The following is a 25,723-nucleotide window of genomic DNA, read 5'->3' on the forward strand; positions in this document are numbered from 1 at the left end:
TTCCTTTGATTATACAGTCGCCATAGTTATGTCCAGCCGACCCAAGGACCCCTACAAGTGCTCCGTGAGATACCATTTTGTGTACTTGAAATGTTCCATTAACCACCCTGGCGTTCTGATTAAATCGCCAGGGTGGCTGCGGGAGGGTTTTTTTTAAATAAAAAAAAAACTATTTCATGCAGCCAACATGAAAGCCCACTAGAGGGCGCTCCGGAGGCGATCTACCGATCGCCTCCGGCGCCCAGAATAAACAAGGAAGGCCGCAATGAGCGGCCTTCCTTGTTTTGCTTATATCGTCGCCATAGCGACGAGCGGAGTGACGTCATCGACGTCAGCCGACGTCCTGACGTCAGCCGCCTCCGATCCAGCCCTTAGCGCTGGCCGGAACTTTTTGTTCCGGCTACGCTGGGCTCAGGCGGCTGGGGGGACCCTCTTTCGCCGCTGCTCGCGGCGGATCGCCGCAGAGCGGCGGCGATCAGGCAGCACACGCGGCTGGCAAAGTGCCGGCTGCGTGTGCTGCTTTTTATTTGATGTAAATCGGCCCAGCAGGGCCTGAGCGGCAGCCTCCGGCGGTGTTGGACGAGCTGAGCTCGTCCAGACCGCTCAGGTGGTTAAGTCTCTGATCTCGTTGTCATTAAAGGATGCAAGAATAAAGCTTTTCCATTTTTTGAAAAAACTGGCTGTTTTCTTGTCTTTGTATATGATTGATTCCAGCTTGTCTTGGTTATAGAGATGTTGGAGTTCTTCCTGTACGTCCCACACAGTGGGAATACTTGGATAGATCCACTTATTAAAGATGACCTTACGTGCTGCAATAATAATCAAATGCGCCAGCTTACTCAAGACCAGTTTAGTTGCTAAGGTAGGATTAGATCCTTTATTTTCTACATAATTGAACAGGAGCAGAAGCGGGCATGAATTGAGTTGGATGTTGCACACTCGTCTAATGTAAAACAAGACATTATCCCAAAATATCACTATTGACGGGCAGGACCACAGGCAGTGAGATAAATCAGCGTTCTGCAGGGAACACTTGGGACACCTTGGCGAGTAATGCGCAGGGGGTGACTGATATTTTATGTTAAAGGCATATTTTGCCCTATGGATCAGTTTGAGCTGTGATTCCCTCCAGTTTTCCCCTGGAACCAGTTTATGTACTACCCTGTAACCCTCTATAATTTTCGCTTCTATGTTCTCAACTGGGAAGTCTTTCTTCCATTTGGAAAAGTTGTGATGAGCTTTGTTCTCTATATCTATCTCCTGTAATTTGGCATGTATTTCGGATAGTGACAGTCGAGATCGATGGGGGGATATAAAATTATCAAAAGAGTCCAAGGTTGCTATAGCATAAAATAATTCTTAGCAAAAAGTACCACCCAAAGAAAGCCTAATTTGTTGCAAAAAAAACAATATATAGATAATTTCTGTGGGAAAAGTAACAATAAAGTTATTAGTGAATGAATGTGAGGAGCGTGTTGTGAAAATTGCTCTGGTTTTTAAGGTGAAAAAACCCATGGTTGGGAAGTGGTTAATACATGAGCTGGTGATGCTTACACCTTTTTTTTTTTTGTTTTTTTTTTGTTTCTTTAATTAAGAATGAGGGAAAACTTTAGTCTTAGCTTCATGATTTTTTTTTTATATGAAAAAAGTGGGTTGTAAACTTGTCATTTAAAGAGACTCTGTAACAAAAAAAGTTCCCCTGGGGGGTATTCACTTCGGGAGGAAGCCTCAGCATCCCAATGAGGCTTCCCCCTCCCTGTAGCTGCAGGCAATCCAGTGCTGGCTCCCCCGCAGCATCCCGCAATCCACGCTCAACAAGCCTAATAAGGCTTGATATATTTACCTTCCCTGGCTCCAGCGGGGGCGCTGTTGCAGCTCTCAGCATGGAGATAGGCGGAAATAGCTGATCTCTGTCAGGTCCGCTGTACTACTCAGGCGCAGGAGACTTGCGCCTGTGCAGTAGAGCAGACTGACAGCGATCGGCTATTTCCGCCTATCTCTGGAGCCAGGTAAAGGTGCAAGGTAAATATTTACATCCCTGCTATTCAGAGGGGCACAACAAGACCACTGTGGGACACAGGAGGAAGGGGGAAGCCTCGATAGGATCCGGAGGCTTCCACTACCTGAGGTGAGTACCCCCCAGGGGAGCTTTTTTTAGTTAAAGGTTTTCTTTAATGCCTTCTGTGTGCAGCTTTTTCAGCTAGTCTTTAAGCAGACAGGTGAGACAGCTGAAAACTGTCATGAAACATATTGGGCCTGATTCACAAAGTCGTGCAAAGTGTTTGCACGCTGGTGAAAAGCACTTTATCACACCTAAACTCAGTTAAGGTGTGATGAAAAGAAACTTGTGTGAAATTCCCACGCGCAAAGTTTTGTGCGCACGGTGTGGTGCGCACGCAGCGCCCATTTAACCCTATGGGAGTACTTTAAACGCGATCAGTAGCACTAAGCGGTGCTAACACAGCTGGTGCAAAGGTTAGCACGCCTAAAAGTTTTTAGGCGTGCTAACTGGGTTAGCACCACTTTGTGAATCAGGCCCATAGTACTTTAATACTGAATGCTGCATGTATTAATCTGTGTGCATAATTAGCAGCTATGTGAACAGTTTTTCATTAATTAAGCACCTAAGGCAGGGTCGGTTCTCTCATGAAGCAAGGTGAAACATTTGCATCAGGCACAGCGATTACAGGGGCAGCATTTTTATGTACTGTGTGTACCTTCCTGAGGAGGAATGGAGTGGCAGAGGGTGAGGAGCAGTTTGTTTGTCACAGACTCACAGCCAGCCAGTGTGCTATTGTGTTGAGCTGCAGCATGGCATGCGAGAACATTAGATACAGCAGAGTTAATTGTCGGGTGCTGTGTGATCGTTTCAAACCAGGGAGGGGGAGGTGGGGAGCATCCTCACAAGTTTGCCTCAGGCAGCAAAAAGTCTACAACTGGCCCTGACCTAAGGGTTTCTGAGTTATGAGGTAAAGTGAAGTCACAAGAATCTTTAAAAAAAAATCTGTAATCCACCAAGGAAGCTTATTGCATCAAGGCCAAATGTGCCAAAATAATATGTAAATTGTGTGACACAGGTGTCCCATTATTAATGGCAATATAGTGCAAATGGTTAAGTTTATTCAATCTAGAAACATTAAAAAAAAGACTATACTCTTATCAATTCTTACTTCACACTTTTTTTTCTTTAATTCTACTATAACAACACATTTTAAGTATAAATGAAGACATGGCCTTACCTTTATAGCTGAAGTAAAACAAAAATGACAGGAAAAACCACAGTACTGCAGTTATAATGATGAAAATGACCGTAATGGAAAAAGTGACAAAACCTATAATGACATTAAAAAAAAGGTTAAAAAAGTAAGGTTAGCTAAAGCTAGTGATTTTTGTCCTTGTTTTTATTGTTGCCAACAATGCTCAGACTGGAGAAACGTACCCACTGTTATTTATTCTGCTGCCCCACCAGGTCCAACAGAGAGCAGCCTCGGACAGGCCCACCGAACCACCGATGGTCCCATCGGTGGGCCCCGGCCGTCCCGCCTCCTGGGGTCCCCAGTGCTAAAAAGGAGGGGGGCTAAGCGCAGGAAGGGGGGACATTGTGCACAGATCGGCGGGGAGGGGCGGAAGCCCCCCCCCTCCCTCACCTAGGGGCCCCCCTTCTGCGCTCCCCCCCCCTCCAGAATTGCAGCCAGCGGCAGCACCGGGGAAGAATCACTTAACGGCATGACGGAGAGATCCGTAGCTCTGCGTGCCGCTGGCTGGTCTGTCTCTGTCTCCTGAACTGACTGTCCAATCACGCTCTCGCAGGAAGTACTGCGAGAGCGTGATTGGACAGTCAGTTCAGGAGACAGAGACCAGCCAGCGGCACGCAGAGCTACGGATCTCCGTCATGCTGGTAAGTGATTCATCCCCGCTGCTGCCGCTGGCTGCAATTCTGGAGAGGGGCCCCTAGGTGAGGGAGGGGGGTGGCTTCCGCCCCACCCCGCCGATCTTTGTCCGCTGCCAACCTGCTGCCCACATTACGATTTTCAGGTGTCTGCTGCCCACATTGCGATTTTCAGGTGTCTGCTGCCCACATTGCGATTTTCAGGTGTCTGCTGCCCACATTACGATTTTCAGGTGTCTGCTGCCCACATTACGATTTTCAGGTGTCTGCTACCCACATTACGATTTTCAGGTGTCTGCTGCCCACATTACGATTTTCAGGTGTCTGCTGCCCACATTACGATTTTCAGGTGTCTGCTGCCCACATTGCGATTTTCAGGTGCCTGCTGCCCACATTGCGATTTTCAGGTGTCTGCTGCCCACATTGTGATTTTCTGGTAACTGCTGCCCACATTGTGATTTTCTGGTGTCTGCTGCACACATTGTGATTTTCTGGTGTCTGCTGCACACATTGGGCTCTATTCATAAAACCTTACCGCAAGTTTTCCGCTCAAAACAGCGGATTTTCCCGTCCATTTAGCAAAGTGGGCATTCATAAAAGCTGTTCCCGCATGAAAATCTACGATCCCCCAGCAGAGCGAGAAATTTCCGCCTTCTCCAGTGTTTTTCTAGATTTATCTAGAAAAAACTAACAAAATGGCCATTCATAAAGTTTAGAGGAAGCGGTATGTGGACGGGAAATACCGCTTCCTTTGATTTTGCGGATTACATACAAGTGAATGGGACAGACCTCCCAGAGAGAGCAGCGCACGGAGGGACTCTGCCGGCTTCTGTGTTTCCGCATGCCTTCCGACAGCTTACCGCCAGCCTACAGCGGGAGATCTCTGCTCTTGTATGGCAGCTGGCAAGATTTTTATGAATTACCACCCAGAAGTCTAAAATACCGCTGCGGTATTTTCCCTCCAGGAGTTTTTTCGCCACAAATTTTTTATGAATAGAGCCCATTGTGATTTTCAGGTGTCTGCTGCACACATTGTGATTTTCAGGTGTCTGCTGCACACATTGTGATTTTCAGGTGTCTGCTGCACACATTACGATTTTCAGGTGTCTGCTGCCCACATTGCGATTTTCAGGTGTCTGCTGCCCACATTACGATTTTCTGGTGACTGCTGCCCACATTACGATTTTCTGGTGTCTGCTGCCCACATTACGATTTTCTGGTGTCTGCTGCCCACATTACGATTTTCTGGTCACTGCTGCCCACATTGCGATTTTCAGGTGTCTGCTGCCCACATTACGATTTTCTGGTCACTGCTGCCCACTTTTGGGGGGGGTATCTGCCACCAACCTGATTGCATTTTGGGGGGTATCTGCCGCCAATCTGATTGCATTTTGTGGGGGTATCTGCCGCCAACCTGATTGCATTTTGTGGGGGTATCTGCCGCCAACCTGATTGCATGTTGTGGGGGTATCTGCCGCCAACCTGATTGCATTTTGTCGGAAAATCTGCTGCGATTTGACTACTTGATGAATTATCATGAGGCATGTAACTACTTGAATATTTTAGCTAAAATGTATCTGGTCGGACCTAATCTCTGTGAATAACACCGCTACTTATGTTGTGTTTGTTTGTTTTTTAAGTCTGCCCATGACTCATCGTGACCACGCCGATGTTCCAGTGCGTGGTGACACCCATTTACTTTCGCTGCGGCGCCCTGCGCGCGCCGCATGTGGACATATCCCTATTGGAGACTGTCCTCAGAAGTGCTCACGATCTTTTCCCTACCATAAACTCATGCAAAATTTCTAGAGTACATGTGTATGTGAGCCCAAAATGGGGGGGGGGGGGGGGAGGAGGGGATCGGGGGGGAGGAGGAGGAGGGGATCGGGGGGGGGGGCCAGGCTGAAACTTCCTTGGTGGGCCCTTAGTGTCCCAATCCGACCCTGACAGAGAGTATTGTCATTCACTCTAAACTGTAATCAACAGTAGCACATAATGCTTCTAAAGATATGGCTCCCCACCTCACAACATTACAATCCTCTATGCAAGACTTTGGGACAGCATACTGCGCTAAGCTCATCCAAGTGAATGAGGCAGAATATGATGCATATGTCACTAAGGCTATAGTTCCCAACTGCCCCTCTTTTGGAGGGACAGTCCCTCTTTGCAGGGCCAGTTCTAGACTCTTTGCTGCAAATTTGTGAGAAGGCACCCCCCCCCCCTTTCCTGATTTGCAATGATCGCACAGCAGCTAAAAAAATGTACCCTCAGTATAGGTAGGCAGGTTAGGTAGCAGGGATATAGGTGACCCCTGTATAGGGTAGCCAGGTATAGGTGCCCCCAGTATAGGTAGCTAGTATATTTCCCCCAGTATAGTTAGCTAGCATAGTTGCCTCCAGTATCGTTGCCCCCATTGTAGGTAGGTAGCCAGTATAAGAAGCATCGTTGTCCCAGTATAGATTGTATAGTTGCCCCAGTATAGGAAGTATAGTTGCCCCAGTATAGATTGTATAGTTGCCCCAGTATAGATTGTATTGTTGCCCCAGTATAGGATGTATAGTTGCTCCATATAGGAAGTATAGTTGCCCCAGTATAGGTAGCTAGTATAATTACCCCAGTATAGGTAGTATTGTTGCCCCCAGTGCCTGCTCCCCCTTCCCTCCATCCCTGTGGCTGGCGATCGTATTACCTTCTTGGCAGCCAATTCCTGTATACTTCCTATCCTGCTTGCCACCGCTTCTAGCCGCTACACACACAGAGTCACAGACCTCATATCAGACAGACCCATTCAGTCACTGTGACAGGACAGCGACCTGCCTCCTATCAGCACTGCTTTTGCTCCCAGCTCAGACAGTGTCCCAAACTCAATGGACCGGGACCTGCACTCCGGAACCAATAGGAAGAGTACTTTACATCCTATGGAAACAAGCAGCCTGCAGCAACCCATTCATAAATGTCAGTTACCTAGCTGTGAGCGACAAGAGCTCATATGCTGGTCACCCCTGCAGGTTTACCCCCTGCAGCCACCTAAGGTGGTTCCTATTCACCAATCTAAGTGCCTGTGATCAATGGCCACCGGCATCAATGAGATGCCGTGGTCATTGATAAAGCTACACATAAACACATTACTTTCTGTTAGCGTACTCAGTATGCACTGGAAGATAAAATAGGGGGCATCTAGTGGCCAAATATTACAATTACGCCTACATACATTTTTTTTTAAATAAAAATGACATACATCTCCCATTAAAACTAACCCCTTACCTCTCATAGTGACCAAAATAAAACATTCGCATATAAAAATATATATATATATATATATATATATATATATATATATATATATATATATATATATATATATATATATATATATCATAAATAGTTACCTTAGGTACTCAACTTTTTTAAAATATGTATGTCACAAGGGTATATTACTGCTATATTTGCAAATAGGGGCTTGTAATGAGTGACGGACACAAAAAATACACCTTTATTTCAAAATTAAATATTGTTGCCATTCAATACAATATATATTTATATATATATATTGCCATCACTTGAAAATACCTTACAGATCCATTACTACCTGGAAAGATATGTGTCGTTTCCCCCTTCCCCTCATATCTGGGTGGAACCACAAACAGCAAATCAGATTTCACATCAGTAAGAAAATGTATAAGGTTGCCATTCCCACAGTAATAAATCCAGAGTGATCAAGGTTAATAAGAATCAAAGAAAGTGGGCGGAGCATAGAACAGACAATCAAATTTCAGTCATTCATTTTACATGGTGAAATGTAAACTGCAGCTTTCTTACACATTGAATGGCAATGTTCGCAAACTTAGCGCAGTTGGTCATTGGGTGACTGTAATTAATATTCAGGAAAATAGGTGGAGCCTACAAGAGCCAATCAAAATTCCCCTATTGAGTTTCAAAGGGGAATATTTAAATTGCTGCCCTTCCTACACTGTTAATGGCAGAGGCCTCAAACCTGGTACATTCAGTCACTGGATGACTGGTGTTCAAATTCAGAAAAGGGAGCGGAGCTACAAAGAGACAGATTTGTTTGATTGATTTCAATGGAGAAATTTAAACTGCTCTTATGCTCACATTATTGATGCCAAAGAACCCAAAATTCACAAACTTGGTCATTGAGTGACTGTGTGTCAAGGTTACAAAAGGGGCGGAGCCAACAACAACCAAATACATACTCAAAAAAATGCTGGGTCCTCTGCTAGTACATAATAATAATATGGTAGGACATTAGACAATGATTATGGTAGAAATTAAATTGTGAACTCCTCTGAGTTCGTAATGCGGCAACGCGTATTTTTGTATGCGTTGCAGCCCGCAATAGCGCTAATTACATTCAGGAATGTGGAAAAAGCTACGTGTGGCTAGTCCTGACGGGCCTGTCGGCAAAAACGAAACTAGCTGGCAGCGGGGGACCGGAGGATTAGTGAGTGGCTGCGAGGGCACAGGACTGCTGCAGAGGGCTGGTAGAAGCCCCAGGTGAGTAAAACTCATTCTGGCTTAAGTGTCTCTTTAAGATGCACCCAGGGCCCCCAACCACCCTCAACACCTTAATCTCTAGTTATCTGGCTTGCAGTCACTGAGTAAAACTATTTTTTTTTTCTGGCTTAAGGTTCACTTTAAGCCCAATCTACATGATACGATTCTTTATACGATTCGATTACGATTCTATTTACGATCCGATTAAATCCGACATGTCCGATCGGAATTTGATTCGATTCAATTCGATTTGCCATTGCAAAACAATGGCAAATCGAATTGAATCGAATCGAATCCTGATCAGACATGTCGGATTTAATCGGATCGTAAATAGAATCGTAATCAAATTGTATAAAGAATCGTATCCTGTAGATAAGTCTAATAGCAATCAGTGTGTGACGGCTGGGGTGGGAGGGATGGAGGGGCGCACTCTGGTGTCTCAGCCTTGGGTGCTGGAGGACCTTGTCCCGGCTCTGCTATGTACACTGTAAAGTACTGCAGAAGATGTCAGCACTATAGTAATACCTAATAATATTTATAACATAGGATATTACTGTAGACTGATTATGGTAAGGGTTATATTATGAGATCTGCTGGTGCTACATACTTTTTTCCACAGATGGCTAAAATCTTAAAACACTGACATGAGAATCTTCAGAACTAAAAATATGCTATTTAGAGGATATGGTCAGAAATCTCAGGTAATTACCTACTGACAGCTTTAAATGAACATCCTGGTCAATGTTAAAGGTTGTGTCTCTCACAGTGCAGGAATACACATCTCCATCTTCTTCCATGCTGGACGGTTTTATGAATATGACACTGTTGGCACTGTATGTCCCGTCCAGGTTTCGTATTGTCTCACTATTATAAGCTTTATCCAGAGCTGTTCTGTTACCAGAAGCACTGCTGGTCTTATACCATTTTATTGTCAAAGACTCCGGATAAAACTTGGAAACTTCACAAGTGAGCGGCTCCTCAACTCCATATGTTACTGTCCGCTTGTAGGAAGAGAGGGTGACAGTTGGTTTGACTGCAAAGAGAAAATTGATTTAATTAGACATTTCCTACTTGTAATTAAAGCCTAAATCATGCAACAAAGAAGTGAGGCCGTTTTGAGGGCAAAGGGAGGCCCTATCCAGCATGGAGGCCCTTCCTTCCAACAAAGTACTCTATGAGAATTTATATATTCACACATCTGTGAGCCCAGCTAAGCTCAAAGTTTAACAATGTCCCAATTTCCTTGCATTTCATGGCTTTATAATTGTTGAGCCACTGTTGGAAAGTATCCTTAGAGATGCTATACAAAATTATGTAGCACAGAGCGTGGGCTAACAGCTGCCCAGAATCCCCCCTCAGACCAGGGCCTGTGCAGTGTCTGGGGACAAGACAGCCCGGACAGCCACAAGTTGAGCCACCAGAATATCTGCAGGCGTCCTGCAGCTCACAGCACCTCCCCCTTTTTTTCCCAGCTACAGTTGACTTTGGATGGAGCAGCAGCGTGTATACAGAGCATGGAGTAGCAGTGTGTGTACAGAGCATGGAGCAGAAGTGTGTGTACAGAGCATGGAGCAGAAGTGTGTGTACAGAGCATGGAGCAGCAGTGTGTGTACAGAGCATGGAGCAGCAGTGTGTGTACAGAGCATGAAGCAGCAGTGTGTGTACAGAGCATGGAGTAGATAAAATTGAATGTTAATAAATATAAAGTCATGCACCTTGGATGTGCCATTGGTAGAGCCCCATATAAATAAAGGGCATACAGCTGGGAACATCTTGGAGCAGGACTTGAGAACACAGGACTTGGTTGATAAGTAATCTTGAGTAGAGATGGGCCGAACGGTTCGTCTGCGACCGGTTCCAGGTGAAGTTTGGGTGGTTCGCGTTCGCCGGCGAAGGCGAACTTTTGCGGAAGTTCGGTTCGCCTCCATAATGCTCCATTAGGGTAAACTTTGACCCTCTACATCACAGTCAGCAGGCACATTGTCGCCATTCAGACTACACTCACTCCTGGAGCCCCAACCCCCCTTATAAAAGGCAAGGTTCTCCAGCCGTTTTACTCACTCGTCTGCCTACAGTAATTAGTCAAGGGAAAGCTTAGTTAGGCTCTTGTAGACTTGTTAGCTTGCTCCTGGCTGATTGTTATTCCTTAAATAGCACCCCACAACAGCTTCCTCCTTCCCTCCTCCCCTCCTTCCCTCCTTACCTCCTCCCTCCTCCCCTCCTCCCCTAGCCCCTTAAGAGAAAGTGTCATTAGGGCCTTGCTGTAACATAGATTGTAGTGTAACTATTTCAACTAATGTACCCTTCTTTAACTTGAAAATTGTATACAAATGTAAGCAGACTGCAGAGTGGCGCAGTGGATGTGTGCTGGGCGCATAACCCAAAGGTTGATGGATCGAAACCAACCTCTGCTAGGCATGATTTCAATTTTGCATCTCGCTTTATCGCATGGGCAAAATGGTTTCCATAGCCCTGTAAGAGAAAGTGTAATAAGGGCCCTGCCATAACATAGATATTATCAGGGGCGTAGCAATAGAGGGTGCAGAGGTAGCGACCGCATCTGGGCCCTTGGGCCAGAGGGGCCCTGAGGGGCCCTCCCTAAACTTCAGTATTAGCTCTCTATTGGTCCTGTGCTCATAATAATCACTTCTATAGATACTTTGAATAGTGGTAATCATTACCAAAGTGCTCCCCATCCCCTTCTTGCACCTCTGACACTGTAGTTGCCTTTGGCAGGTTTTGGTGCGCCGTATCAAAGGTTATGTATATAGTGCATGGGGGGCCCCATTGTAACACTTGCAACGGGGCCCACAGCTCCTTAGCTACGCCACTGGATATTATGGTAGCTAAGACTACTCCTGGGCCTTTCTTGTAGTTGAAGAGATGAGTGAACTGTGACACCACACTTAAAAAAAAAAACAAAAAAAAAGCAAGCAGAAAAGCTTCCCCATATTGGAGCATTGGATTTGGTAAAGTCTTAAGCCAATGTGTTGTAAAATACACAAGTGAGATTTAGGTTAGCAGGAATGGTTGCATGGCCACCTAGCTTTTCATCCTTCCCAGGCCAGCTAGGCTGACTTCAGCCTGTAGTGTTGGTGGTATAGTGGCAAGCATAGCTGCCCTCCAAGCAGTTGACCTGGGTTCGATTCCTGGCCAATGTATGTGAGGGTGCTTTTGACATCCTACACATCCCTGGAAGACAAGATCCTCCTCCGGAGGAGGGAATTACACTTCCTGATAGATTTATACACATCCTGCAATTCAACATTCAATGTGATTTCTGATCTTAAAACAGTGGTTTGCGTCAAATCTAAGTTTTTTATTGAGAGTTTTGACGTGTATCCCACGTCTCCGTCCAGGTATTAGACTGCTTGAAACATCTTTTCCCTCATTTTTCTAGCCAGCATAATTTTTTACAAATTTCCAAGTTCACCTCTCCATTGAAGTCTATTGAGGTTTGCGAAAGTTCGCGCGAACCGAACTTTCACAGTAAGTTCGCGAACCTAAAATCGGAGGTTCGGCCCATCTCTAATCTTGAGACGCTAGTATACTATTCCCTCTGTACAATTCACTTGTGAGGCCAGATATGGAGTATGGGATACAGTTTTGAGCACCACCATAAAGGACATTGACCTGGGACGTAACTAGAAATCACTGGGCCCTCCTGAAAAACTTTGAATGGGGCACCCTCCCCCTGCACACTGAATAGGGACTGGCTACAAATCTTTGTCTACAAAACTTTCTATGATTAATTATCAGTGGCTGAGCAGATGCAGTCATTAGAACAATTGTGCAAAGAGCAGAAATGTTTTTCTCTCCTTGTCCTCACTTGTCAGTCTCTCAGGATGGGGCCCCCTGTGGCTTCTGGGTTCCCCTGCGGCTGCATCCCTTGCAGGGTCTATTGTTACGCCCCTGACATTGACCTTCTACAACAGGTACAAAGATGGGCAGCTAAATTAATCAGAGAGATGGAAGATCTCACCTGCCAAGAAAGGTTAGACAAACTGGGCTTATTTAGCTTGGAAAAAGGTGACTGAGAGGTGACTTTATTAACATGTATAAATAGAGGGCAATACAAAAGCTTGGCAGATAAGCTTTTTGTCCCTAGGGTTGTACAACGGACAAGGGGAAATGATCTGCATACAGAGGAAAAAAGTTTTGCCATCTATTTATAAAGGGGTCATTCACAGTAAGTATAAATCTGGTATAACTTATTTTAGGAAGTAGTTATGGCAAACACTATATCTGCATTTAAAGAGGTCGTGGATGCTTTCCTTGCATCGAAAGGCATCCACGGCTATAATCGCTAGATACTTCCCGGGAGAGTTGATCCAGGGATTTATCTTACTGCCATCTAGAGTTGTGAAGGAATTCTTCCCTTTTAAAGAGAATCTGTATTGTTAAAATCGCACAAAAGTAAACATACCAGTGCGTTAGGGGACATCGCCTATTACCCTCTGTCACAATTTCGCCGCTCCCCGCCGCATTAAAAGTGGTTAAAAACAGTTTTAAAAAGTTTGTTTATAAACAAACAAAATGGCCACCAAAACAGGAAGTAGGTTGATGTACAGTATGTCCACACATAGAAAATACATCCATACACAAGCAGGCTGTATACACCCTTCCTTTTTAATCTCGAGAGATCATTTGTGTGTTTCTTTCCTCCTGCAGAATCTCATGCACTGAAGTTTCAGGCTGCTCTTTTCTTCCTGCAAACAGCTTTGCTCTTGTCTGAAATTCCTCAGTATGTGAAAGCCCAGCCAGCTCAGAGGACGATTTATCCAGCTTGTAAAAGATAAGAAAGCAGAGAGAAGCTGCACTAATCTAAATATCACACAGGCAGTGTGCAGAGAGGGGCCTGAAAGGGGGAGTTCATAGCAGAACCATAACACTGAAGAACTTGGCAGCCTTCCAGACATAGGCCGACAAGTCTGACAGGGGAAAGATACATTGATTTATTACAGAGACTGTGAAAGCAGAAAGTGCTGCAGTCAGCCAGAACTCATTAGAATAGCTTTTGGAACTTGCAGGATGATAAAAAACAGGATGCAATTTTTGTTACGGAGTCTCTTTAAGGCTAATTGGCCCAGGCCTTGTTGTTAGTAGGGATGGTCGGAAATGCCAATTTCCGATTCCGCGGTAAATCCGCATTCCGCCATTGCCAATTACCGATTCCGCTTTCCGCTACCAATTTCCGCATTCCAATCGGAAATCGTGGAAATTGCGCCCGACTTTAATATCAATTTTCTCAAAAACTATAAGGTCTTTTTGAAAACTTTTTTTGCATAATAAACCCTGAATATTTGGTGTTTCTAGGACTTACGGGGGCTTTGCTATTAACTGCTAAAGTCGGTGGATTTTTACTGTAATGTAAATGCAGAAAATAGGCAGACGCAGATTTTTTGCATTTTACATTACAGTAAAACTCTGCCGACTTTAGCGGTTAATAGCAAAGCCCCCGTAAGTCCTAGAAAAACCAAATTTTTAGGGTTTATTAACCTGAATCTTTTGAACAAGATGCAAAAAAAAAGTTTTCAAAAAGACCTTATAGTTTTTAAGAAAATTGATATTAAAGTCGGGCGGAATTTCCGCGATTTCCGGCGGAAATTTCCGCAATTTCCGGCGGAAATCCACCTAACGCACTTGCATTACCGATTTCCGCATTCCGATGCGGAAATGCAATTTTTGGTCGGAATTTCGAAAATTGCATTTCCGCGGAATCCGAATGAGCATCCCTACTTGTTAGGTTATTCACCTTCCCCTGGATCAACTGGGATATGTGCGGGTTAAAGACAGTGTTTTTTTTTTTTTTTTTTTTTACTTTTCTTTCTGCTTGAACTCGATGGATGAATATCTTTTTTCAACCAAGCTAACTACGTCACTATGTTACTGCCCCCCACTCTCCACCAAGTTATCTTAAGTCATGAAAAACTAAGTACACCCCACGAGTCACTGGCTTGTTTTTTTTTTGCTCTCACATTGTTGTAGAGACATTTTGGAGAGTTCTGATTTACAACATTGCTTTAGTTCAATTAGCTTTGCAGACATTCATGTATGCACAGTTCTCTTTAAAGAAACAAAAACACAAATAATTAATAAAATTGCTTTTTTTTACATTATCAATTTATATATCATTTGGTATTCTGTGTTCCAAAGCCTGCAGAAACAACACCTGGGCCCTTATTCAATTCACATTTTTCCCCTAAGCTTTCTCCTACAAGATAATTTCTCATCTTCTGTTTAAAATAATTTTTCATCGCTCTACAATGAAAAAAGAGCCAAAGTAGGTAAAAAAAAGTACTGTCAAAATTATTTAAGTAATTTCTTGCTTGCTGGTGGCTTATATGGCATTTTATTGATAAGGTGCACAAATATCACAGGAAGAAAACGTGATAGAAAAAGTGAATTGAATAAGTGCCCTGGTCTCCCATAGTGCTTTGGGAGAAGAGTTCCCCATAATTTAACAGCCTAGGCTAAAAATCACTAGGAGGAGGGAAGGGTGGTGGGGTTACATACCAATATACAGCAAGATGTAGATATGAAGTGGCTCTGATGCTGAAACCAGGATAATTAAGGTAAAATTGATATCCTGAATAATTTTCTAAAATCTACTATATGTCACTGTAGTTTACCACAGCATTTCATTTGGACTGAGATATGGACTTTTCCTGGCCATTGCAACACATTGATTCTTTACATTTTCAGCCTTCACATTGTAGATTTTTTGGCAAGCTTGGGATCATTGCCATGCTGCATAATCTGATTTAAGGAAGCTTTAGCTGTCGCACAAAATGGCGCTACATTTTATGTTTTACCTGAGTATACAGAGGAGTAATGGTGTGTGACTATACCCATCTTTGGTTACCTCCCTTTACCGATGCCTAACTGTAACCACCTCCCCTAGACGCCTAACCGTAACCAACCCCCCCCATGTCTAACCTTAACTGACCCCCCCATTCCTATCCTTAATCGCTTCCCCAACGCCTTACCCCCCCCCCCCTCCCCCCACAGCTAACCATAAGCCCCCCTTCGCACACCTAATTTTAACCTCCCCCTCCATACCACACCAAATAACAGTAATTTTTGGTTGCCACCATGAGCCTCCATAGAAATAGCGGCTATGGGGGAATTTTTGGCATCCGCTATTTGCAGCTGTATTTTGCATTGCGAGCGACCCCTGGCCTGATAGTTATATGGCGCCCAAATTTCCCCCATGGACGTCTTTTATATGGGAGCCTATTGCAGCACCCTAACTTCCGATGGCCGCAGGCGCCCACATTTCAGGTTTGCTATTTTTAAGGGTGGAAGTGCCCTCTTTTTCTGGCTACTTTATTCTATGTGCCACGCTACTGCACATACACATGGTGTTAATGAGGAAGTCAGAGAATAGATTTTCTCCCGCACATCATCATCTTTCCTTCAGCTATTAGGACTTTACTTAGGAACTGTGATGATCGCTGCTGCAGCGGCTATTGCTGGAGGTATTAGTGCTGCAGCTCAGGCAGTTCTGGTCTATTTCCATGCAGGTTGCATGGCTTTGTCTGTCTTTCCCTGCTGTCGGCTTGTGACTGATTGTCGTTCGCCTGTGTGGGAGTCTGCATGTCTGCTCCCATTGGATGACCTCAGTGTAGGGATCTGCTTCCTGCAGGGTTTCCTTGGGTTTTCATAGCTTCAGCTTAAGCCTGTCTTGCTGTCGCTTTAGCCCCCGATCGTGTTTCTTGTTAAAGATACTTTGCTGGTCTTTGCATCATATATTGGTTCATTGCCAATATATATGCATACCAGCACGTTTATTATTTTCCTTGTATTTGTGTTACGTTAATATATCAGTGTTGCTGATATATACGTACACGTACTGTTTATATCCTGTGTTCAGTTAGTCAGTTTTCCAGCACGTTTTGGTAGTTTGCGCGTACCGTGAACACCCGTGCTGAGCTAGTTATCCTGTTCCTGGTCCTGTTTGTGGATTGCGTTCATCTCTGCGAAGAGATAACGAATCCTTCTGAATCCTGTTCTGTTACTGTTTGTGGATTGCGTTCATCTCTGCGAAGAGATAACGAATCCTTCTGAATCCTGTTCTGTTACCGTTTGTGGATTGCGTTCATCTCTGCGAAGAGATAGCGAATCCTTCTGAGTCCTGTTCCCTGCGTTTCTCCATTCCTAGTCAGCGTTCCTGCTTATGTCATATATCGGTTCATTGCCGATATATACATATGTTAGTCAGACCTTACAAATAGTTTCATTGATAGCTGTAATTGTAATACGCTAGGAAAACATACTTATTGTATATTTATCTGTGTTACGTTTATCTATCTTAATCCTGCTATTTTCTGACTGTCCTGTCCTGTCTTTGTGAGGCACGCCATCGCCGCATCGCATTGGCTGCCTCATTCCAGTCTGTCTGGTTTTGGACGCTTGCTGTCGCTAAGTAGCCGCTGGCTAGCAAGCGTTCATTCTGTCTACCTGTCCTGATCTCCTCAGTTCTGGTTTGTGCGCTCAGCGCTACTTTGCGCTGAGACGTTATTACGAAAGCATTGTTTGTGGCTGTCAGATCTGCACCGGCTCTGTGCGCCACAATCTCCTATTGGAGTCAGTCCTCCCCTCCACTATACTAGGGATAGCCTGTTTCCTGGTGCTAGTGTGTGTACCTCCTCCACGCCAGCTCATGCGTTGCATGCTGACTGTGGAGAATACACCACCAAGCCTTACATTATGAAAACCCCATTACCAATCCCCATTGTGGGGGGGATTCCCAGAAAGTATGACACTGTTAATTATGGTTCCTGTTCCTTTAAGAAATTTGAAGAACTTAGCTCTGAAACAGAAAATGAGTTTTTCTCTGAATGTGCCAGGTTCCTGACCAATCCTGATCTCCAAGCGACTCCTGTTTCAACCTGGGCACTCCAACTAAGTTATATTTTGTTTAAAGGGGAATTATTCCAGTGGGCATTTGATGTTCTCAATCATTCCGATTTGAAAGATAGACCGCTGGAATTTCTAGCGTTTGTGATCCATAACTGGTTGCGCATAGATACATTGCCTTTTCCTCTTAATGAACTCCTGGCAGCAGGCCAATCAGCTGCTCCTTCAATTGCTTCCAAGAATGAGCAGCAAGCAGAAAGTGTTACTGATAATTTTCCTGCAGCTTTGAATAAATCACCAAAAACCGCAAGGTCAAAGGCAAAACGCAAACGTTCTAAGAAACGTGTCCAATCTGCAGAATCGTTATCCTTAGCGACTGAGACCTATAATGAGATTCTGCCATTAACAGATAATGAAATGCAATTGTCTTTCAGGGGAGTTAAATGGACTTATGAAACTACTAATGAACTTTCCTCCCTGGCTAGGGAAAATAAAGATTTTTGTTTAAAAGAATTATCTGAGTATGATTATGATGAGATATTACAGAGTATTGAACAAATCAACTTATTTGTGAACCAAGGGAAGTTTGCATACACTACAGTTCAACACTTGCTACAGGTATTGGAAATTCTTAAGAATAAGGAATCTGCCAATCACCTGCTAATTAACCCTATACATGTGCCTGCCACAATCATATCTGCAGACTGTGATCAGCCTAAATGTTTCGCTGTTAAGTATGCATGGGATCCTCCATTCGAGAGGGGAGAGATGGAAGCCCTGGTCTGTGAATGGAAGAATGATTCAAGTTCATTTTGTCAATTTTACAGTGCAAAAAGTGAAATGGTATTGAACGCATGCATTAAGTCAGCCTATAACCTAATAGAGGCTAGTGTGTGTAGGTATGACCGTGTGGCTCCCTTGATTGATGTGTGGGAACTGATTTTGGATGATTTTTATGTGACTCCGAATTCGCAAATTTGGCGTTCTGACCCGCCTGCTTCAGAACCTTTGGCTGATTCAGCAGGTGATTCGGAGCTCTTTTTGTGTGAAATTGAAGTTCCTGCAATTCCACCCTGTACCAGGGATAACTCAGTGTTACTTCCCAGTAAAACAGAAGCCACTGATACATTCTTAACCTTGCCCTGCGCAAATTTCTCAGCAGAGAATCCAGAGGTCCTGCTGACTTCCGAGTCCAGTCTAGCCAGTACTCATGACTCTTTGTTTAGTGAAACAGACACCAGAAAAATCTTGCCTGTCTCTGCAAACACTTCTGCAGAAATTACCTGTGTTAATAAAGTTCAACTCCTGTCTGATCCAGCAGATGCCAGTAGGTGCACTGCATCAGTTTCCGAGTCCCAGCAATCCTGTCTAGTAAACTCAGAACCCCAGCATCTGAATTTTCCAATTTTACAAATGAATGGTGATTCAGATGCGCAAACATTGTGTCTTGATCTTCCTGTTTCTACACCTCGCTCTAGTTTCGTGAATAGCTCAGAGCATCTGCTATGTGAACCTGAAATCGCAGAATTATTACCTTGTTCAGAAAATTTTCCAATAAATTTGCCCTGTACCATGAATTGTGCAGTAGATCTCTCCAATGAAACTCAGGTCACAGAATCATTATGCTGTCCAGCAGGTGCTTCCATGGTTTTGCCCTGCAATATGGACTGTTCAGTGATCCTGTCCAGTGAAGCTGTGGTCGCAGAGTCTTATGCTTCACCCAGTACTTTGGATACTTTAAACCCTCTAGCAGAGGAGGCTGAAGCACTGCTTACCTCAGTTGGTGTTGCAGTAATATTCACTTGTCTAGCAGCTGTTTTGGAATTAAAGTCTGCTCTAATAAAACTTGATGAATTTCTGCCCAGCAAAGCAGAAGCCATTGAAATATTGTCCTCGTCAGCAAGTGTGTCAGATACCTTGCCCTGTACACAGTCTGATTTAACCAATGTTGAGTCCCTCTCCAGTGTTGTAACAGCCGAGGAACTCCAGCCCTGTCCTCTGAATGTTTCAGAAGTCTTGCCCTGTAACATGGATAATTCTGATTCTCTGGTCAAAATAATAGAAATCTCAGAATTTCAGTCCGGTCTGATGAGTGTTCCTGAAACCCAGCCCTGTATCCTGAAAGATTCTGGTTCTCTGGCCGCTGTGGCAGAGGTTCCAGAGTTCCCTTCCTGTCCAGGGAATTCCTCAGTTTTGCCTAGTCCAGTGGGGGCTGCTGCAATACTGACTTGTTCTGCAGCGCCTCATGAGCTCCAATCCAGTGTATTAAATGAGTCTCTGTCCAGTCCAGAGGTAGTTGTGAAGTCCCTGTCTGGTTCAGTGCATACATCAGATTTGTCCTGTCTTGTTAGTGCCCCTGAATCTGATTTGTTACTGACTTTGCTGGAATCAGCGACATCTAAGTCTGATCCAGCATTCTCGTGTAAAAGTCCAGTAGTTGCGAAGTTTAGTCATGATGATTTTTTTTGGCCAGTCCTGGTTTTGGTCCTGTCTTGGCTGACCCTGAGGCTCACAGTTCCTTGACATGCCCAGAGGTTTCTCTTGTGCCGGTGTGCCCAGATGTTCTTTGTGTGCCAGAATGCCCAAGTGTGTCTAAGGTGTTAGCGTGCTCTGATGCTTCCTTAGTGGGAACACGTTCTGATATTGCCAGTCTGCCTGCATGCCCAGAGATGGTTCTGGTCCCTGAAAGCCCTGATATTGATGTTTGTCCTTGTGGCCCTGACTCGGGAATTGCCCTAGGTTCCATAGGGGTTCTTGATAGTTCTCCATGTGAGCCTAAGGGGCATTCTGACCTATGGGGATCTCTTTGGAGCTTCAAGGTGTTCTGGGAGGTCTCTGAGAAAACTTGTCCTGGTGCCTTGGACTGGTTCAACAGTGGGTTTTGTGTTGGTAAAGACAGTACCGGTGGGCATTGCAAAGGCTTTGGCGTTTCTGAACTGTTCCTGGAAGGCGGTGGGTATCGCTCAGGGAGTTTCGGAGGGCTTTCTTCTGGAAATCATGGTTCTGATGGGTGTCACACTGGGGCTTGTAGTACTGATGGGCATGGTTCTGTAGGTTCTGGTTCTGATGGGTCCAGTCTTGTGGGGACTGATTCTGGAATTCGGTCTTGCCGGGCTGTCCCGGTCATCATGAATTATCAGTCAGACTGTTTTGTTGGAAATTTCAGTTTTGAAAAGCGTCTGGAATCCACTTTTAAAGGCGGGGGTACTGTGATGATCGCTGCTGCAGCGGCTATTGCTGGAGGTATTAGTGCTGCAGCTCAGGCAGTTCTGGTCTATTTCCATGCAGGTTGCATGGCTTTGTCTGTCTTTCCCTGCTGTCGGCTTGTGACTGATTGTCGTTCGCCTGTGTGGGTGTCTGCATGTCTGCTCCCATTGGATGACCTCAGTGTAGGGATCTGCTTCCTGCAGGGTTTCCTTGGGTTTTCATAGCTTCAGCTTAAGCCTGTCTTGCTGTCGCTTTAGCCCCCGATCGTGTTTCTTGTTAAAGATACTTTGCTGGTCTTTGCATCATATATTGGTTCATTGCCAATATATATGCATACCAGCACGTTTATTATTTTCCTTGTATTTGTGTTACGTTAATATATCAGTGTTGCTGATATATACGTACACGAACTGTTTATTTCCTGTGTTCAGTTAGTCAGTTTTCCAGCACGTTTTGGTAGTTTGCGCGTACCGTGAACACCCGTGCTGAGCTAGTTATCCTGTTCCTGGTCCTGTTTGTGGATTGCGTTCATCTCTGCGAAGAGATAACGAATCCTTCTGAATCCTGTTCTGTTACTGTTTGTGGATTGCGTTCATCTCTGCGAAGAGATAACGAATCCTTCTGAATCCTGTTCTGTTACCGTTTGTGGATTGCGTTCATCTCTGCGAAGAGATAGCGAATCCTTCTGAGTCCTGTTCCCTGCGTTTCTCCATTCCTAGTCAGCGTTCCTGCTTATGTCATATATCGGTTCATTGCCGATATATACATATGTTAGTCAGACCTTACAAATAGTTTCATTGATAGCTGTAATTGTAATACGCTAGGAAAACATACTTATTGTATATTTATCTGTGTTACGTTTATCTATCTTAATCCTGCTATTTTCTGACTGTCCTGTCCTGTCTTTGTGAGGCACGCCATCGCCGCATCGCATTGGCTGCCTCATTCCAGTCTGTCTGGTTTTGGACGCTTGCTGTCGCTAAGTAGCCGCTGGCTAGCAAGCGTTCATTCTGTCTACCTGTCCTGATCTCCTCAGTTCTGGTTTGTGCGCTCAGCGCTACTTTGCGCTGAGACGTTATTACGAAAGCATTGTTTGTGGCTGTCAGATCTGCACCGGCTCTGTGCGCCACAATCTCCTATTGGAGTCAGTCCTCCCCTCCACTATACTAGGGATAGCCTGTTTCCTGGTGCTAGTGTGTGTACCTCCTCCACGCCAGCTCATGCGTTGCATGCTGACTGTGGAGAATACACCACCAAGCCTTACAGGAACACTTAAAAATTGTACACGTAAATGTGAATATTGTAAGTAACAATCTGGACCAGACTAAAGAAAGCCTGGAAACAGTAAATTCGGGCGCCTGAGGCTAGTGGACAAATCGGGCGCCGCCATTCACTCCTATAATAAATATCGTTTAATGGGCGCCCGATAGGAAAAAAGGGCGCCGGAGAAAATTAACGTTTTAAAAGCGGCGCCCGGAGACTTAATGTTTTATTACTGTTTCTCATGATTACACATTATTTAATGATTTATACATTTTTAAATTTTATTTTTAAACGAAAAACAGTACAATATTTTTTTTCAAACATTATTTTTAAACGAAAAACAGTACATTTTTTTATAACATTATTTTTAAACGAAAAAACCAACAGGGGGGTCTTAAGTTTAGGCACCAACAGGGGGGTCTTAGGTTTAGGCACCAACAGGGGGTCTTAGGTTTAGGCACCAAAAGGGGGGTCTTAGGTTTAGGCACCAACAGGGGGGTCTTAGGTTTAGGCACCAACAGGGGGTCTTAGGTTTAGGCACCAACAGGGGGGTCTTAGGTTTAGGCACCAACAGGGGGGTCTTAGGTTTAGGCACTAACAGGGGGGTCTTAGGTTTAGGCACCAACAGGGGGGTCTTAGGTTTAGGCACTAACAGGGGGGTCTAGGGGTTAGGGGTAGGTACAGGGAGGGTTACTTAGGCACCAACAGGGGGGGTCTTAGGTTTAGGCATCAACAGGGGGGTCTAGGGGTTAGGGGTAGGTACAGGGAGGGTTACTTAGTAATTTTTTTTTTAAACGTTATTATACGGTTCACTATTTAAACGAAAGATTAACGTTTTTACAATTGCCGATTTAATGCACATTATTTAATGATTTATAACTTTAAAAACCATTAATTTTAAACGAAAAACAGTACAATATTTTTTTAAACGTTATCCTTGCTTATCGTTAAAAACCCGGCGCCCTTTTTTCCCAGCGCCCCTTTTTAACGTACGCAGAAAGCCTAGAGTTTCCTGCAGCAGCTGGTCTACCCAGTGCTATACGGAAAAGAGAGCAGCACTTAACCAAGATTGTGGGCGGAGAAAATATGGCCAGGGTGGTTATAAAGACATCTCTAAGATTGCTGAGCATGCTAAGCCATCATTCGGATGGAGAGTCCACTGTCCACTGAGCTTATTTTGGCAAACCTTCTGTGATTTAGTGTGGCAGGTAGGCCAAGTTATCATCCCACAAGCACTATAAGACCCATGTGATCAGCAAAGTGCTACTACAATGTATCCCTATGGATACATTCACACTGCAGTGGTTGCAATTTCAATCAAACGCGCTGCATGCAGCATTTTGGGGGTGATTGCTCTGTGTAACACCCTCACAGGTTTGTGTAATGGTAATGTTTAATGCTAAACCTTTTTATTTCCCTCATGGGTTGCAGTACACAGTTATGCCCACTAAGGGGTGCACTTAGGAAAGATTACTGTGCCACCTAGGAACCAAGTTTTCAGAGGACAGTTCCCGAAGAGAGGGGAAGTTTTGGCGCAATAATCCTGGAGGAGGAGAGAGAAGGAACAGAGGATTGACTTGTGTCCTGTGTGTGCTGTTAAAGACAGAGTTACTGGATTGTCTGGCCGGACAGAAGATCAAGCTGTATGACTGCTGCACTGGGACCAGAGAGAGTGAACTGTTTCCTTGAATGAGTGAGCCCAAGGACTTCATCATAGTGAGTTGCTGGTATTTCTGCCCTCAGAGGTAACAGATCTGCACACCATTCTACAGTGTTTTGAACAGTGCATCCAGGACAGGAGAGTGAGATCAACACACATCAATGTCCTGCATTCACCCCAGATGCATTGTTACTAGCTGTCTGTCTGGAGGACACTGTGCTAACTCTCCTAGTGCACATTTCTCATGCTGATATTGAAATACTCACAAGGTAAATGCTTAGAGCCTAGGAACCCTGTTCTGGATCATATAACTCAGTAAAGTGCAGGAATCATAGACTGTGGACTCAGACAATAGTTAGGGATCTTCCTGCACAAGTGAACTATACTGTCCACCACTGTTATAAATATTCAACTGAGAGACGGGCCCCAACGCATGCAGCTGCCAACTTTTTCTTCTTTTTGCTACCACCAGGACTATATTTTCCTCCCTTTTTGGTATATTTAAGTATTGGAAGCCATTAACAGGGATTAAGATATTCGGCTGCTGTATTTTCATGTGATTAGCCTCAATATCTAACTTTCATTGTATTCTCAGCATAGTTTAACTTTATAGTGAAACTCGTTATAGCGACACCCTGTGGAGAAAAGTGTAATCGATTGAAATGACTGTTTAAGGAACTGTTTGACCTTGCTTTACATTCCATATTGCAGTATTATTTTATAACTAGTAATATTGTGTGCAAGATTGTGTGCTTATCATTATTTTGTTTAGGGTCTTACTGTTGAAAATAAACAGGCCCATTGTTCATATAAACTGTGTCTGAGCATTGGGGAAGAAAAAGGGGAGTTCACCGGAGCAAAGGAGGTCTGAACCTACTATCCCACTTCTAAGACACACCCACGGGTGCGCTACATTTTGGGGGCTCGTCCGGGATTTATTTCAGACCATAACTCCGCCCCTTTTCACCCTTTAGAAGCACAATAAAGACAAAAAAAATGGACTCAAAATCAGTCACTGAGTGGTGTCAGACCTGTAGAGTGGACTTAGACAAAGCACTGGCATTGATAGTCCCTAGTACTAAATTATCCCGCCGTCAGCTTTATGATTTGATGGAAGACATTATCCCAGGAGAACATTGTTTAATTAGAGATATAAAAGTGAATAGGGACACAGAAGAGGAGAGGACAGATGTTCTGCTTCAGTGGGAGACACCAGTGTCAGCGTTAGATTTCCCTGAGGACTTTGAATTTGGGAAAGAGGGACTTAAAGCTAGATTGGTCCGAACAGAGTTTTCGCCTGAAAAAAAGTCAGTAGATGCAAATGATATGGTCACCACCTCTGAGTTAGTACAAGCTTTGACCGAAGTAATGAGTAAATGTGCGACTCTGGGCCAGGAATCTTTAGCATCTGAATACCGAAAATTAAAGTTCTTTTCAGGGACTCAGCCCACACCAAATGGGGAGGAGGAGTTTGAACCCTGGCTGGATCAAGTACTTCAAGTAATAGAAGAATGGAGTGTTTCGGAAGCTGTTAAGAAACAGCGAGTGGCTGAAAGTCTCAAAGGGGCGGCCGCAGAAGTGATCAGAAATCTAAGATTGAGCAAAAGGGACTGCTCAGCTAGAGACTACCTGAACGCTTTACAAGACGTTTTTGGCCGAACTGAGACAGTGGAAGAGCTTCAATACAAGTTCACTCATACCTATCAGATGGAGGGGTAGAAATTGTCCCAGTATATTAGGCGGTTGGATCGAATACTTCATCAACTAATGCTCAAGAAGGGGATAGACTCAGACCAAGTAGATCAGAAAAGACTTCAGCAGATATTTCAGGGTGCATTACCCCTAGATCCCATCATGATAAAGATGCGGGCACAAACAAAACAGAAAACTTTAATGTATCATCAGTTGGTGAAAGCTGTCAGAGAGGAAGAAGCAGTGTTGGAAGAAAGGAGCACTGCTCAGGTACAAACAGGAGCAATGGTTCACAGTGCTGTTAGTTTCGAAGCATCACAGATACAGTCACAAGTAGCTACACTAGCAGATTCAATAACACAGATTGTCAAGACAGTAGAGGGGCTGCAGAAGACAGTCAAGACACTAGCAGAAGAGAAGCAAACAGATGCAGCATCTGCAGGTATGGCAGTCAGAAAAGAATTAAATGGAGTCAGATCAAGACCATTCGTTGGATTCTGTTACCGATGTGGAGAGACAGGACACATGAGACGGGAATGTCCAAATCCTGAGAATCTGAGGAGAGTAAATGAAATGTTCTTGGTGAACTCGATGCAGGGAAACTTCAGAGGGCCTCAGTGAAGGAGCCAACTGTG

General features: G+C 44.4%; 2 protein-coding genes across 2 annotated transcripts in view; one reads left to right on the forward strand and one right to left on the reverse strand.

Moving 5' to 3' along the window:
* The window catches only part of LOC137537955 (uncharacterized), a 75,507-nt gene extending 51,309 nt beyond the window's left edge, over window positions 1–24,198 (reverse strand). The window contains exons 1-2 of the mRNA XM_068259881.1: window positions 24,177–24,198; window positions 9,114–9,437 (exon numbers count right to left, since the gene is read on the reverse strand). Coding sequence (XP_068115982.1) covers window positions 9,114–9,437; window positions 24,177–24,198 — 346 coding nt within the window. The remainder of the gene's footprint in view (window positions 1–9,113; window positions 9,438–24,176) is intronic.
* A 194-nt stretch (window positions 24,199–24,392) lies between these two features.
* LOC137537956 (paraneoplastic antigen Ma2-like) lies at window positions 24,393–25,115 on the forward strand. The gene has a single exon (XM_068259882.1). The coding sequence runs from the start codon at window positions 24,393–24,395 to the stop codon at window positions 25,113–25,115; it is 723 nt and encodes a 240-aa protein (XP_068115983.1).
* Window positions 25,116–25,723: the final 608 nt, after the last annotated feature.

The sequence above is a fragment of the Hyperolius riggenbachi genome, chromosome 11 (genome assembly GCF_040937935.1).
Source record: "Hyperolius riggenbachi isolate aHypRig1 chromosome 11, aHypRig1.pri, whole genome shotgun sequence".
Lineage (NCBI taxonomy): Eukaryota > Metazoa > Chordata > Amphibia > Anura > Hyperoliidae > Hyperolius > Hyperolius riggenbachi.